General features: G+C 37.6%; 1 protein-coding gene across 1 annotated transcript in view; it reads right to left on the reverse strand.

The window, feature by feature from the left end:
• The window catches only part of LOC127412097 (annexin A11-like), a 28,503-nt gene that overhangs the window by 6,571 nt on the left and 7,238 nt on the right, over positions 1-14,694 (reverse strand). Inside the window, exons 2-10 of the mRNA XM_051648173.1 lie at positions 9,905-10,132; positions 6,166-6,263; positions 3,361-3,699; positions 3,165-3,252; positions 2,128-2,222; positions 1,470-1,583; positions 615-705; positions 387-466; positions 222-278 (exon numbers count right to left, since the gene is read on the reverse strand). Of these exons, the coding sequence (XP_051504133.1) occupies positions 222-278; positions 387-466; positions 615-705; positions 1,470-1,583; positions 2,128-2,222; positions 3,165-3,252; positions 3,361-3,699; positions 6,166-6,263; positions 9,905-10,124 (1,182 nt within the window). The 5' untranslated portion in view covers positions 10,125-10,132. The remainder of the gene's footprint in view (positions 1-221; positions 279-386; positions 467-614; positions 706-1,469; positions 1,584-2,127; positions 2,223-3,164; positions 3,253-3,360; positions 3,700-6,165; positions 6,264-9,904; positions 10,133-14,694) is intronic.

Here is a 14,694-nt window from a genome sequence, read left to right on the forward strand (position 1 = left end):
ATTGTGTTCACTTGTTTACTCAATAGATATTGCAAAGATAAAATGATATAGAAATTGTAGCTTGGAGAACAGAATTCACAAAGAAAATTCTTACATGTTTAGAACTAAGTTTTTGAAAAGCAGAAAAAAAAGAAAAAAAAAACACTGCTAGAGAAAACACATATTTGTGTGACAACTAGCCCCATTATCTCCTGTTTAAAAAATATATATTCAATAATTACCTGAGCATCCTGTTTGGCTAATGATATGTCTACATTCAAACTCTCATCACGATTACCCTTTGAAATGATAACAGAAAGAAATACTGGCGTGACTTTAACATTTCTGATATTAGTGTTACAATTTATTTTTGTCACAAAAAAAATTACAACACAGCATCTGTGTACCTGAGCAAGAGAGACCAGCAGTCTACGGAAGTGTCCAGATGTGTCTCCACTGATAGCGTCCTCTAGTGTTTTCTTATTCTCTACAACAGGAATACAAAGCATTGCTGATCATGACTGACTGCACTTAAAACTTAAACGTACATGACATGCACCAGATGTCTGATTGGGGAGCAAATAAATGGATAATTTTTAAGGGAAAGCATAAAGCGATATGAGTTAAGTACATACCCGCTTTGAAGATTTGATTGATTTCTCGTATCTCTGCATTAGAGCGAGAAGACAAGATTTCAATCAGACAGGCCTCATCTGTCCCTGCTCCCTGTGCAGTCAAATAATCAGTAGATTCGCTTGTGTTAGATGCATTTTAAAATATACAATCAAATAATCTACTATCTGTGCACCTCCAAGGAACAGTTCATCCAAAAATGAAAAATCTGTCATTATTCACTCAACTTCATGTCATTCCAAACCCGTCTGCTGTTAGACGGGTTGGTCTTTACACATCTTATTTCCATACTAAAACAGTTCATTGTGATCATTTGAAGCCATACTGTTACTTTGTTAGCTAAACAGACCGAAATGTAATATCTTTTTCATTCATCATAATCTTCCCCTCCACCAAAACTCTGAAATCTCTAAAAAGTTCACATTCAGATAAAAAAATGGCATGTTGACAAAACACGCCAGGTTTGACGTCATTGACACCAGTTCAAATAACTGTCCATTTCTAACTATGCTATCGTATGGCTTCAGAAGACTTGGAATATATCACACAAGTCAAATAGACTACTTTTATGGGGTATTTTTGTCATTGCTGGTGAGTAAAAGAAAATGTTTGGGGTGAATTATTCCTTTTAGGCTCAGGGAACTAATGTTATATGCATCATTAAGCTTGTACTATTTGCATTCATGCACTCTTTAATTATTAGTATAAATTTAAATGTTTTCTTTTTTAAACAGTATGCTTTCTCTGATGTTACATATTGTATCAGTTTTCCATGTAAGAGTGCTAAAATGCAAAACGTATGATTGAATAATATTTCATTCTATTCTCAATAATGTTAATAAAGTCCATTAACAAACCTTGATGGCCTCTTTGAGCTCATATGCATCATACTGAGCTGGAGTCTTCAACATGGCTAGCACCAGTTTCTCAAAGTTCCCTGAAAGCTCAGACTTCAAGTCCTTAACCAAGTCCTGTGAACATGGAGTAGCATGAGAATCATCAGTACAGTGCTTTTTTTAAGTTTTTATGAAGCACACACCCTCTATTCCCAACTATGAAGGCAAATAAACCACAGTGAGATGACTTAAAGGAAAAATGTGTACATTTTTGGATGTTAAAATGCTTTGTACCCTCCCAATTAATGTTCAGAGACAACTATAAGTAAACCATTTGTAGTTTGATTTCACGTAAAGTGTAAACACTGTGGCGTAATCAAAACATTGCTCTGTTTGTTTGAACTTTGAGCCAGCCTAATAGCACTATTTGCTCAACCGATGACATGAGTTTGGGGTAGAACTGTTTGTTTAACCAATGGTGGAAAGTGGGTGTGTCTGAGATGCCTTACAATTCCATTTGGTACCGCTAGTGGCACAGAAACACACTTCACCTTTAAGAATATGGACTGCAGTGTGAATCCCACATAAGGTTAGCATGCTTTACTGCCCTTGTGCCCTAAAACTAAGCTCTCAATCTTAGGGTACAATCTAACTAAAGAGCTACAATGCTTTCCATTACCTTTCCATAGGCAGTTTTGTATGATACCAAGAGTGGTACACGCTGCTTATTGGAGCGACTTCCCAGCAAATTAATAATGGCTTGTTCATCAGTGCCTGTTGAGACATGTGAACAAAAACACTTTTTACCCCCAGGGTGAATAAATGAGGCTGCATTCTAAGAAATGGAAAAAGCGGACAACTCAAGGAATAGTTCACTCACAAATAGAACTTCTGTCATTATTTACTTACCCTCATGTCGTTCCAAACCCATATTACTTCTACGGAACACAAAAGGAGACATTTTATAGAATGCCATAATCGCTGATTTCCTTACAATAGCAGCTGTTAGTGACTCACTTTAACCTTGTGCGACTTTGCGTACACATGCTTGGAAATTGTATTTTGGCTTCGCTATACACAACACATAATTTCATTTCATTTAAACCTGATCTCAGTTTATTGACACTGTGCTGTCAATAAAGTCTTAAACTTTCGAGTCATGTGACCAAACAACATGAGTTTGTCTTTGGGAGAAAAGTTAACAAAACTACATCTGGTAAGAAACCTTATTAAGTTTTTACATTGAAACTTGTTTGAGTCAAAATATTAGAGTCTCTAGTTTCATCCGATATGCCATTTTTAAAATTTGAGCGATTTATCACGAAACGCTACGCTGCTAAACACAATGTACACTAATGTGTACTTTAGCATATTTTTTCCTTAGACCAGTGGAGACAGATAGCACACTGGTGGGCCCTGTTTCCACCTGTTATTAAGATGCATTTCGGGTGATCCAATCACATGTGGTCAGGTGAGACACATCGCTGCTTACACTTGGTGTTCATGTTTATTAGGTGCTACTAGATACAAATCAAAAAGGGAAACGGAGAATATTCACAGCAGTCACACTTGTATCTCAGGAGCTTGAAATCAGCGATTGCAACATTCTGCAAAGGAAAGTCAAATGGGTTTGGAACTACATGAATAAATAATGACTTAATATTAATTTTAGGGTGAACTATCCCTTTAATGTGAAAAATGACAAAAAAAACAAACCAAAGCCTTTCATGGCTTTCCTGAGGACCTCTGCATCTCTAAGCGGGTCAGCACCAGGGAAGTCTTGGATCGTCCCTCTGAATCCACGCTACAAATAAAATGAAAGCAACAACAGAACAGTAAAGACACATTTTAAGGCAAACAAGCAGAGTAAAACACACCAAAAAAGACCTCCATAGAAACCGAGTTAATTTACATTGACAGCTGGAACAGCAGGTGCTCCTCCTCCATAGCCTCCTCCATATCCAGGCATGGTCGGGTTTGGTGAGGGTGCATTGGGATAGCTAGGCATGGACGGATTGGGTGATGGGGCATTTGGGTAGCCTGGCATCTGCTGGCCTTGGGCCGGCCCTCCAGGGTAGCCCATTCCCGGACCTTGGGGCATACCTCCTCCAGGCTGAGGGTACAGGCCATAGGGCTGGTTAGGTGAGGGAGCAGGAGGGCCCCCTGGCTGGGGGGCAGGATAGCCACTAGGTGCTTGAGAGAACATGGATGGATTTGGGGTAAATCCACTAGAGGCGGAGAACTGATTTGCCTGTAAGGGAAATATTTAAGGACGATAAAAAAGTCACAAAGCGAAAGCAAAGCATGGTAATTACAACAGGGACAGTAGAGCTGATGCTGCAGGCAATTGAACATATACAGCCTCGAAATGACAACACTGATGGAGAAAGAGATGACTGAGGCCAGGAAAGGGAGATAACAGGGAGAGTGAACAAGTGTGCATTCATGGAGGTTTGTTTGCACTCACATGTTTCTATTGACTTAAGCTACTACCACCATCTGTCATGCTGGTGTCATAGTGACACTATTTTGTAACGTTCAATCATTAGGCATTTTCCTCACAATTGTGGAACTATTACCTGAACTAAAATCAGTTCGTTGTAGAACTATTCCCGTTCTGATTAAATTCCAAGCATTGTTTTTCTACCAGGGACACAAAAGCAGGAATTTTATTTTAAAAAGCTTTGACGTAAGCATGCGATGCCTGAACTTGACAAAATATAAACAATGGATGACTCCGTGAAAGATTTTGTGTTGATTTGTATAGTCCTGTTTTGTAGTGGAAAACTTCAAGTGGACAAGAAGCGCTTGGATTTGTAAGAGATGGAAAACAACAGGAGAGCGAGAGCAGAGAAGAGACATCTTTAATATTACTTTCATCTGTATTCAACTTCATTTTGATTGTTGCTTTTTCATAACTTTGCATGATCTTACATATGCTTCCAATAAACAATGCCACTTGAAACTATTGTGTATAGAGTTTTCTAACACTGATTTTATCTACCAATTCAATCAATGCTGTGATTCGTAAGATAGTACTATGTAGACATGATGAATGTAAAAAGTTCACTTATAGCCATGAGGTGAAATAAAAACATCTTCATTAGTACCTAATACAAACAGTGAAGCCTTAAAAGGTGCAAACAACTGTGTAAACAAGGCAAGTAGTGCCAAAAGATTAGCTAAACATTTACTGAACACTGAACAGAATGACGAGCGAAATATATACATAATATAATGTACAAACTATATAAATGATAATCAAGGAACATAAATGATTTCATGATCCTTTATTCCCTTGCTGTTTTGTTACATTTTCTTTATTTTCAATCTACATAGTTCATGTCATCAAAGCCTAATTTACACGAGGAAATCAGATTATTTGTACACCTTGTTTCTAATCGACGTTTCAAACTCACGCTGCATTTTTTCTTCTCCATAAGTACTCAGCAGATCCTGGACAGCAGCGTCTGTACATCTATCCATTTTGATTTGAAAAGCCTACAATAGCAACAACTCAACAAAGGTTTTAACGAAGGTTACTAACTGGACTTTTAAAAATGGCCAGTATCGGCTGTCTGAATCCACCAAAATAGTTCTACTTGTCAAGTAAAGTACCACCTCAGGAGCAGGTACTAAAAAGGCTCATGGTTTTGTTCAGGTATTAGTTCCATGTGGAACTAGTTCATGTGGTGAAAAACAACGAGAACCTGAAATAGTTCCAGGAACTAGGAAAAGTTCCTGCACTGGAAAAACACCTATTGGAACAGTTATTGTCAAAAAGTTTCCCTTTGCTTATCCTAAAAATATAAACTCACAAAAGCAATAATTAAACTCTCTCTCTTCAGGAGTTTAAACCCATAAAGATGTCTTTATATTCCTTCAGACTAGAGTTATACAAATGCAGGTATCTCCAGACCTCCTCACATACGCGCTCTTGATGTGCACATTCACTGCTGTTGTTTCCACATTCATCTCCTGTTTTTCAGCAGTGATTACATTTACTTCTAGTGCTTCTTAGTCACAGCAACAGCTCAAGGTTGCCACCTTGTGGACCCACTCATTGGTGCAAATAATTCCAGGCACATGCGCATTCTGCACTTTCAAAGACGTGCGGTTAGAAAAATGGGGCTGTGCGCGTTCAGTGCTCGAGCACTCTGCTGATGACGAGATTTGCGTCACGCCTCCTGTGTGCGGACACTCAGCGTTCGCATCTGACCGAAGTATACTTTGGCCTTTACTGGTACTTTAAGGTTTTTGCTTAGTATTTGCTTAATATCTTTACCTAATCAAGTACAATGCGTGTGCTTTTTTGCAGAGCACCAAAAAACTGTAAAATTTAGATAAGACTTCTACTTGAAACATTTCCCCCGCTGCAATAGTTCCTTAATGGATCCACACTTATTCACATTTCCTCTGATCTGTAAATTCGATTACAGAGAAAAGCACCCATGCATCAGTATATTGAACGGGGTCAAAATTGTGGGTCAAAGCACATTTTGATGACAGATCAATTATAAGACATCAATGTCACTGTCACAAGAAAAAGCTGTAAAAAGCTGATCAAGGAGGGATTTGATGCGGTTTTAGCACAGGCTGTGCATTTCATGCTGATTGATCATGAAATCAAATGACCTGCATCTAATGAGAATGGAGACCACCGTTCCACTGTCATTGCTGATTGTGCATTACATTATGATTTTATTTGAAATCTTACCATTCCTGGGAGATTGCCTGCATTGAATCCAGGATTCTGCAGATTATCCAGACCAATACTAGGCATTCCTGAAGCACCAGGAGCACCACCCCAACCTCCTGCGAGAAAAAAAAAGAGAGAAGAAAACAAATAAACAGAGATAAGAGCTAAAAACCAGTTGAACAAACAGTTATTAAAAACAAAAGTGCAGGTGGCACTTCAAATGATAGTTAAAACTTACATTCCTGTCATCATTTACTCACTCACATTTTTTCAAACCCATTTGATTTTCTTTCGCCCGTGGAAAATAAAAGGAGATGTTAGCCATAATGTTAGCTTCAATTCACTTTTATTGATTTTTTTTTTCATACAATGAAAGTGAATAATATCTGAGGCTAACATTCTGCCTAACACCTCCTTTGTGTTCCATGGAATAAAGATACTCGTATCCCATGAGGGTGAGTAAATGACCACATTTACATGCCCTTAAGAAAACTAGTATTCCAGGATTTTTGCATTAAGTAGTGTTCTGAAACGTCATGTAAACAAGTTTTTTTGATTTGCCGATGTCCTTACGGCATTTAAGGGATTAAGAGAAAGCGATTTAACACATCCAGGTTTCTCACGGAAAACGCTGTTTATCTGGCCATGTAAACACATAAGCATCATTCTTACAGGTTTTTGAGGAGTGTGCATGTGCGTGAACAGACCGGAGAACAAACGTCATAGGATGGAGCCCAACAACAAGGCAGCACAGCGGAAAGAATTCAACATTTCTGAGTACAGTGGGAAAAGCACATACACTATAAACTATACGCATTTATACACACCAATGTAAAATATCAACTGTCCCTCACGTTTACGTATATATATATATGCACTCAAGTACACTGGGGGAATCCCAGAGTTTTATGTAAGAGGGAAACCCCACTATTGCAGCGCAATTGGCTGCAGGTCACGAAAGAAATTTAAGAAAACAAACACAGCAACAACTCTGGAATATCTGGAAATAAAGCGAAGCAATGGGGAATAAAAATAGTGAAGTCTTCCTCGGATACCATGTTTGTTATTTACACAAGCGTTGTGGGAAGATTACATTGCTGTGGAGAAAGCTGCTTACTGACCGACCCGCATGTTTACAGAAGTAAAGAGTATGGCGCTTATATAGTGAACGTAAACTGAAACGCTGCTTTCTCGCAATACGCTGCTTTCTTGCAATATGCTGCTTTCTTGCAATATGCTGCTTTCTCGCAATACGCTGCTTTCTTGCAATATGCTGCTTTCTTGCAATACGCTGCTTTCTCGCAATAAGCCGCTTTCTGGTGTCCATGTAAATGTAGTCAATGATGACAGAATTATTATTATTTTTTATTTTTTTTATTTTTCTCCCAATTTGGAATGCCCAATTCCCACTGTGCTTTTAAGTCCTCGTGGTCGCATGGTGATTAGCCTCAGTCCGGGTGGCAGAGGACGAATCCCAGTTGCCTCTGCGTCTGAGATCGTCAACCTGCGCATCTTATCACGTGGCTTGTTGAGCACTTGTTGCCACAGAGACATGGAGGTTTCACGCACATCCACCGCGGTAACCAAGCTCAACTCACCACGCGCCCCATAACAAACCACATTACAGCGATCATGAGGAGGTTACCCCATGTGACTCTACCCTCCCTAGCAACCGGGACAATTTGGTTGCTTAGGAGACCTGGCTGGAGTCACTCAGCACGACCTGGAATGATGAAAGAATTTTCATTTTTGGGCGAACTATCCCTTTACAGTAAGTCAACACGAAATTAAAATTGACTCCATTTACTTTGTTAACACACGTTCCTGGTCATATTATGCAAAATTCCTCAGTGTAAGATTTCCCATAAAAAGAAGTATGCCTGTCTTTGTAATCTTTCATCAAAATGTAATAACTTGCTACGCCTCTGAAACGACTTTCCTTTTTGGATGACGACATCAAGCCCTCTTTTTTCTCAACACCACATCTCCCAACTCCCTGTCTTCATTCTGGTATATAACGTTCACTTTTTATGATCCAGTAAATTCTTTAAATAAAATCCTGTTTCACTTGAAATATCAGATTACTAAAGTAATATGAGTTGCAAACAGTTTCCTGTTGACTTTACATACCAGGACACAATGTGTATCATATGTCAGGTTAATAATAACCTAAACATATACTTTTGTTTTATCATGTTCTGTGCTCTCTGGCTTGTAACAATATTAACAAACATTCACATTAATTAATAAAATCCTTTTTCAGTTCTGAACCTGTTTTGATATGATGAAAGAGAAACACCCTCAAATCCTCTTTCCACTGAATCCAGAGCAGTAGGTTTTTGTTATGGTAATAAAAGGCTATGTGCCAGGTGACTTCTGCTAGAGGTATCCTTTACATCTATTTTTATCCCTTACAACATATTTAGATAACATGAGATACTTCCAGGAAGTTGACATGTCTTGTGGTGTGACATGCTATACCTCATCTGAAGCAGTTTTAAACAGCATTTTCTCATTTTATTATAATCTATAATGCATGCAGTTTTTATGGCCTCATATTAATTTAAAGACTACATATAGCCTAATATGTGTACTCTAAAAATGTATTTGTCACTCTGCAGACCAGTCACAGCACCAAAAATAAAAGCTTTCTCTAAAATGGTCATATACATTTTAAGATAAAATCATAATGTTGATGAAGAAAAAGTTTACGGACATGTTAAATATCAACTACCCTTTTATATTCAAACCAAATATGATGTAACTGTATTCCACTGAATCTAATTCAGGTAACAAAAATGCAGTTGAACTGGATTTCAAATACACCTGGATTATAATTACAAACTACATAATGAGAGCTTGATTCTGAAAATTTGTATTAACAAAATAATACTCGTAAAAACAAAATAAAAAAAAAAAACAGTGTGTGTAAACGGGTACACAAAGCAAAACATTTTGGTATGACAAAATAGCTAAATCAACCAGATGGAAAATGTGGGACACACTAGCCAACAATTCGAATGTTGCTTCCCAACAGAATATGTTATGAAACATTAATGTGCTTAACATAATCCATGTGATCTCTGACACAAAAAACACACACAAAACACTGGGCCTCTCAACAGAAGGGCCCCTAAAAGAATGGCAAACAAATGTCTGTCAGTGCAAGACAATGCTAGAAACTAGTTTATAACTCAAAACACATTCAGTCACTGACATTTTTACACACTGTTCATTGGCACATAAAGTGTCACTTTGTTTAATGACACTTAATGAACAGACTAAAATATCCGTAAAAACATCATAAACACTCCAAATGCAAATAAGGCTATAAAGAATAATTTAAGTACACACATATGGGCTCTGTTCCAAACCCTAGTGAGCAGCCTACATTGGCAGCAGCATCTAAAAATGTACCCTTTAACCCAATATTTGTGTGTGCTGTATATTTATATTACAGTATTGCATCACTAGCTCAGCAACATGCTAAGATCAAACTCTCCAAATATTGAAAACAACTGTCAAGTCACCTGTGCGCTTCACATGAGGAGCGCTATTTGAATGATGCACCGAGTTGCTGCCTACGTAGAGCATTCCAAATCAGTCACATATGAGGTATTATTACACTTAGGATGCTGTCTTAGAAGGTAGTTGCCAATGTAGGCAGTAGACAGCAAGGTAGCTTTTAAGGTTTAGGAACAGAGCCATGGAATAATCTACCTAGATAACAATGCCTCTTGGTTTTAAAGTGACTCACCTGTGGGTACAGTAGGATAACCCCCTGGCTGACCAGGATAGGCACCTGGCTGTGGGGGGTAAGCACCAGGTTGGGGAGGGTATCCACCCGCCTGCGGGGGGTACATCCCATGTTGAGGAGAGTAACCCCCTGCTGCAGGAGGGTACATCCCCGGTTGAGGTGGGTATCCACCGGCCTGAGGGGGATAGCCGGGCTGGGGAGGATAACCTGGATAGCTCATAGTTGTGTCTGAAAAGACAACAGAATGCATCACCAAAATTGTTTACGTATAAACCAAACCTTCACAATCTGGATTACAGATCACAAATCAAAAACAGAAAAGTTTAAATTCAGTAAGAAACTTTCCCTTTAACAAATGCATCAAATATGTGTTGGAGTACAAAAAGAGTTAGGGTATACAGAGCCTTGATCCATTAGGCCCCTACAATCCTACCATCTCATTGAGCTTCTTTTTGTTGCTAAATCCAGGATTCCCACACTTTTATACTAATGAATTTCCATGACTTTCCATTACCTTTCCAGTCCATGTGATTACTAGATAAGGATTTTTAAAAATCATTCTAATTCAGTCTGTTTCACTGAGGAATCATTCAAACAGATTTGAGAACCGTTGTGCCCGATTCAGTGTATAAAAAAAATAATAAAAACAATGATGGCTTGCAAGGATGTTTTACTCTACATAAGAGCATTATCTGACCCAGTGGTTTTTCATGTATTTTTTGGTCATGTCCCCTTTGAAACAAGAAAAACTTTTGCACCCCCCCTCTCTCCCACCCTATAATCTGATCAAAAAATAAGAAAAAATGTTTCAAGTTTTTTATCATTTTTTTTTTTTAAAGATTAACAGTATTTTTTTTCAACTTCATGTCACGAAAAAAGCATTCATGTCAAACTAAAATGCATTCAGTTCTTACTTTTTTGCTGAATGATTAAAAGTTACACTCTTCATTGAAAACAAAATAATCTGAATAAACTAGGATCTACATTGTTCTGTTATTTTCTGTATCCTTTCTATTACATAAATAGTAGGGTTATTTATTAGACACTATGATTACAGATTAAAAAAAATTTAAGGCTGCAGTTTAATTTGCTGAAGTTTAAAATCTCAAAACTATGATTTCCTTTGTCTTTATTGCGCACAAGTTGAGTCTCTCATGCGAGGTTTCGCTTTTTACACCGGTTCAGATGACAGTAAGTGAGGGTTTTCGGGTGATGCGAAGAGATACTGCAGCTTGCAGGTGAAGTCTCTATCCTCTGTACAGTAAATCCACTCCCGTGTTTATTATGCCCGGGACATATGTCGCGTGTGATGAATAAGCATGCACTGCTCCACACAATCAGTTTCTGTGCTAGGATGTGCAGTCGAGTTGAGCATGTTCCTCCTGGAAATGTATATATGGCAATTTAACCACAGGAAGTGGGGAAAACATTAGTTAAGTTTCAGACAGTGAAAAAAAACAGATACTGCATTAATTAGTAGGGCTACACAATTAATTGAAGAACTAATCTCGATTACGATTATGGTTGTGTCAATGGTTTCTATTTACAACATGTTTTTGCAATGGTTGAGAATTCTAAGCAATCACAGAGCGTTGATCAATGACACGGCAATGGCCAATCAGAGACGCAATTAATTAGTCCTAGGTCCTATCAGTAATGACAAGTGACCCTAATGCGCAAGTTTTGAACAGTCTGATGCCAAGATGCTTGCTTTATGTTTCACCTCTGTTCGCGGTGGCCCACGAAAATTAATACTGAAGAAATATCACCTTACAACGGAAAAAAGTTGTAGAACAAAAGCGAAAAGCACTTTAGAATTATTTTGGATTCATTGCATGTTGCGGTGCTCACTTACAAGTTGCAACGTTGATAGTAAATACAATGCAAAATTGACAAAACTAAAATAATCCCGTTCTAATCAAGGCATAGATGCGGTGTAAATAACCGATTTATTATGCTGATTAGACAGCTTAGTTTTTAATGAGAGCATTTGCGAGAGTGCAGAACTGTTTGGAGCGGCAGTGAGCTCACACTGAACTACATGGCTGAAACAGTATATACATGCAGTTTGTGACAGCAGTCATTGTAATGGGAGAGTTTGTTTTGTTGCTTGATTTCTGTGTACAATTTATAATTGTTTTCTTAATAACAATTTAGTTTTGTCATGTTAATTAGTAAGCCAATGTACATTTTATTAGTATAAAATAGCAATAAATTAATTCATCTTAACTGTTCTAAGCTTGTTTTGGAGGTGTATCCAACATAAAAAATATTTCACGAACCACTGTCATTACTATCGCATCTGCTCTAATAAGACACAATTGTCCAACAGCTGCTATTGGCAGATTTAAACAAACTCAGATTGCAAATGGCTGTTTTTATTTTCCAAACTGCAATTTCCTCTACGTGGACCAATAATTTAAGCAGTAAAGACGCATACTGCATGTCTGATGGTAGTTTTAGATTTTATGCCACCTTTCTCAGGCTTTAGAGGTGTTAAAGTGTGAGGATGTGTATTGACCTCTTACATGTCACACAGGCAAATTTAAACTGGTTTTGTCAATAGTTCAGAAAAAACCTACATTTATTTCTTCATAGATATCCATTTAAAATATATTTTATGAGGCCTAACATTAACAAACATTATTACAATATTTAGTGCTTAAAAGATTCTTTAAAAAAACTGGAGCTCAGCTCGTATCCATCATTAAAATCTGCTAATCTGAAGAACCACGCGGTTGCCTGCCTTGTGATGTCATGGAAATGTAATCTTTTAATCAACATTAATAATCACGATTACAATATCAAAGGCAATAATAGACAATTATGATTTTTGTCTGTATTACTTATTTCATCCGTGAAACACAAGAATGAGGGATGAGAAAGTCGTGATTGTGACTGTCAAGCTCCAAAAGCACATAAAAGCACTATAAAAGTCATGCATATCCCTCTTGGGCTATATTTCATTTCCTCTGAAGCCATGCGATAGTGTTGTGTGTGAGGAACAGACATTTAGGGCCTGATCTCATAAAATCTACGTGACCATGGCAATATTTTTGCAAAGTAAAATTACATGCTTCATTACACATTTGGCTGCAGTTTCTCAGTGAAATGTCCAGCAGGGGGTGGCAAAAGCGAGTGAAATGATGTTGTAATCAGACGAAGTATTTAAGGTGAATTTTAGATGGAGGTTTTAATGAGTAAAACGTACTTCCCTAACCTTAAACTTTAAACTAAACCTAACCAAGTGTCTTAAAAGATAAATGAGAGGTGAACAAAACAGATATCCTTACCCTAAACCAACACCTTAACCTAACCGATAGTGTTTTTGTTGCAAATGTGACATAAGCACATTTACTGAAGCAACCAAGTCATTTCGTGTCACTTCTATATCACTTTCGTCTCATGGGTCAGCTTTCGTGCTAGACTGGTCTCGAGCCGAGGTCCTCTGAGTCCAAAGTCCAACCCTCTATCAGATGAGCTTCCGCAGATGTTAATCACATTGGAATAAGTGTGTAAATGTGGGTCTGTAATACAAGTGTTAAAATGCTTATATTTTTTATTATGCGATAGAGTAAAAGTGTTTTTATATCATAACATGGCAGTGTGTGAGTAACAGAGCGAAAAATAAGTGTTTATAAAGTCATAATCAGCTATTTTACTCATGATTTGCGTGAAAGTGAATAAAACACACAGTTGTTATTGCGCCTCTAGTGCTTATTTGACCAGGAAGCTGCAGTGAAACGTAGAACACGGCACATAAAACTCTCATCTACTCTAAGACTAGGTTGACAATGTAAGTGTTAATTCACCTCTTCACCCATTTGAATCTGATGCAAGCACGAAAACGTGTGAGCGCGAAAACATCTTTGTTTACATAAGCGCAGGGACCGCACCTGACACCAAATAAGTATAAATGTCTTGTCCTTAAGCCTCGAAAGTATAAACAAGGCTTAAGGAGAATATGGTGGGGAAAAAGAGAAATTGCGCACACTAGCTCTTACATGTGTTTTCACATTTGTTTTGAATGTATGAAAGCAAATGAGTTTTGAGAATGGGACTTTCTCCTGAGCAATCTACTCATGCATGGGTTGCTTAAAAAACACTCTCAATAACCCACTGCTTTTATCTGTTTATAGCTTTAAATAATGTTTTGCTTTATATGGTAATAACCAAGTTTCCTACAGTTTACTAATTTATAGAAGGTTTTTGATTAATAATATTCCCAATTTAGACCAAATTGGAGGGGACTTTCTAACTTAAATACCGATTGAGAAATTAGCCGTGTAAATGGTATAAACTCATTTTGCTGGAGTTGATTCGGTAGCACTATATTTTTCAGTATGGTTCCACATTTACATCTTATATAATTACAACTATAGTAATTACTAGGTACTAACCCTAAAACTAACCCTAACCCTAAATTTAACCAATATTAAGTACATGTAGTTACCTAATATTAGTCAGTACTTTCTTGGGTAAGTACACTGGAAGTACACTGGAAGTACACGTGCTGTAAAATGTTGCAAAAATGTTGTAAAAAGTGCAACCGTTGATTCTGTTTACACGCAGTTGCCCACTCATGGGTTCATTTTTCAAATATCTTTGCAAGCACAGTCTATTATAGAGAAGCCTCACTCACTTTCTTTGAGTTTAGTGATAAGTGACAAAACTGACAATTTGCTGCTGAACACCTTGATGGTGGACAGCTAACTAGAGCAACATTTTTATGTGGTCCAAAGTGTAGCGAGAAACACATATGTTTAAGTTCTACAAATAAAATGTAAAAC

Source organism: Myxocyprinus asiaticus, chromosome 21, assembly GCF_019703515.2.
Source record: "Myxocyprinus asiaticus isolate MX2 ecotype Aquarium Trade chromosome 21, UBuf_Myxa_2, whole genome shotgun sequence".
Taxonomy (NCBI): Eukaryota; Metazoa; Chordata; class Actinopteri; order Cypriniformes; family Catostomidae; genus Myxocyprinus; species Myxocyprinus asiaticus.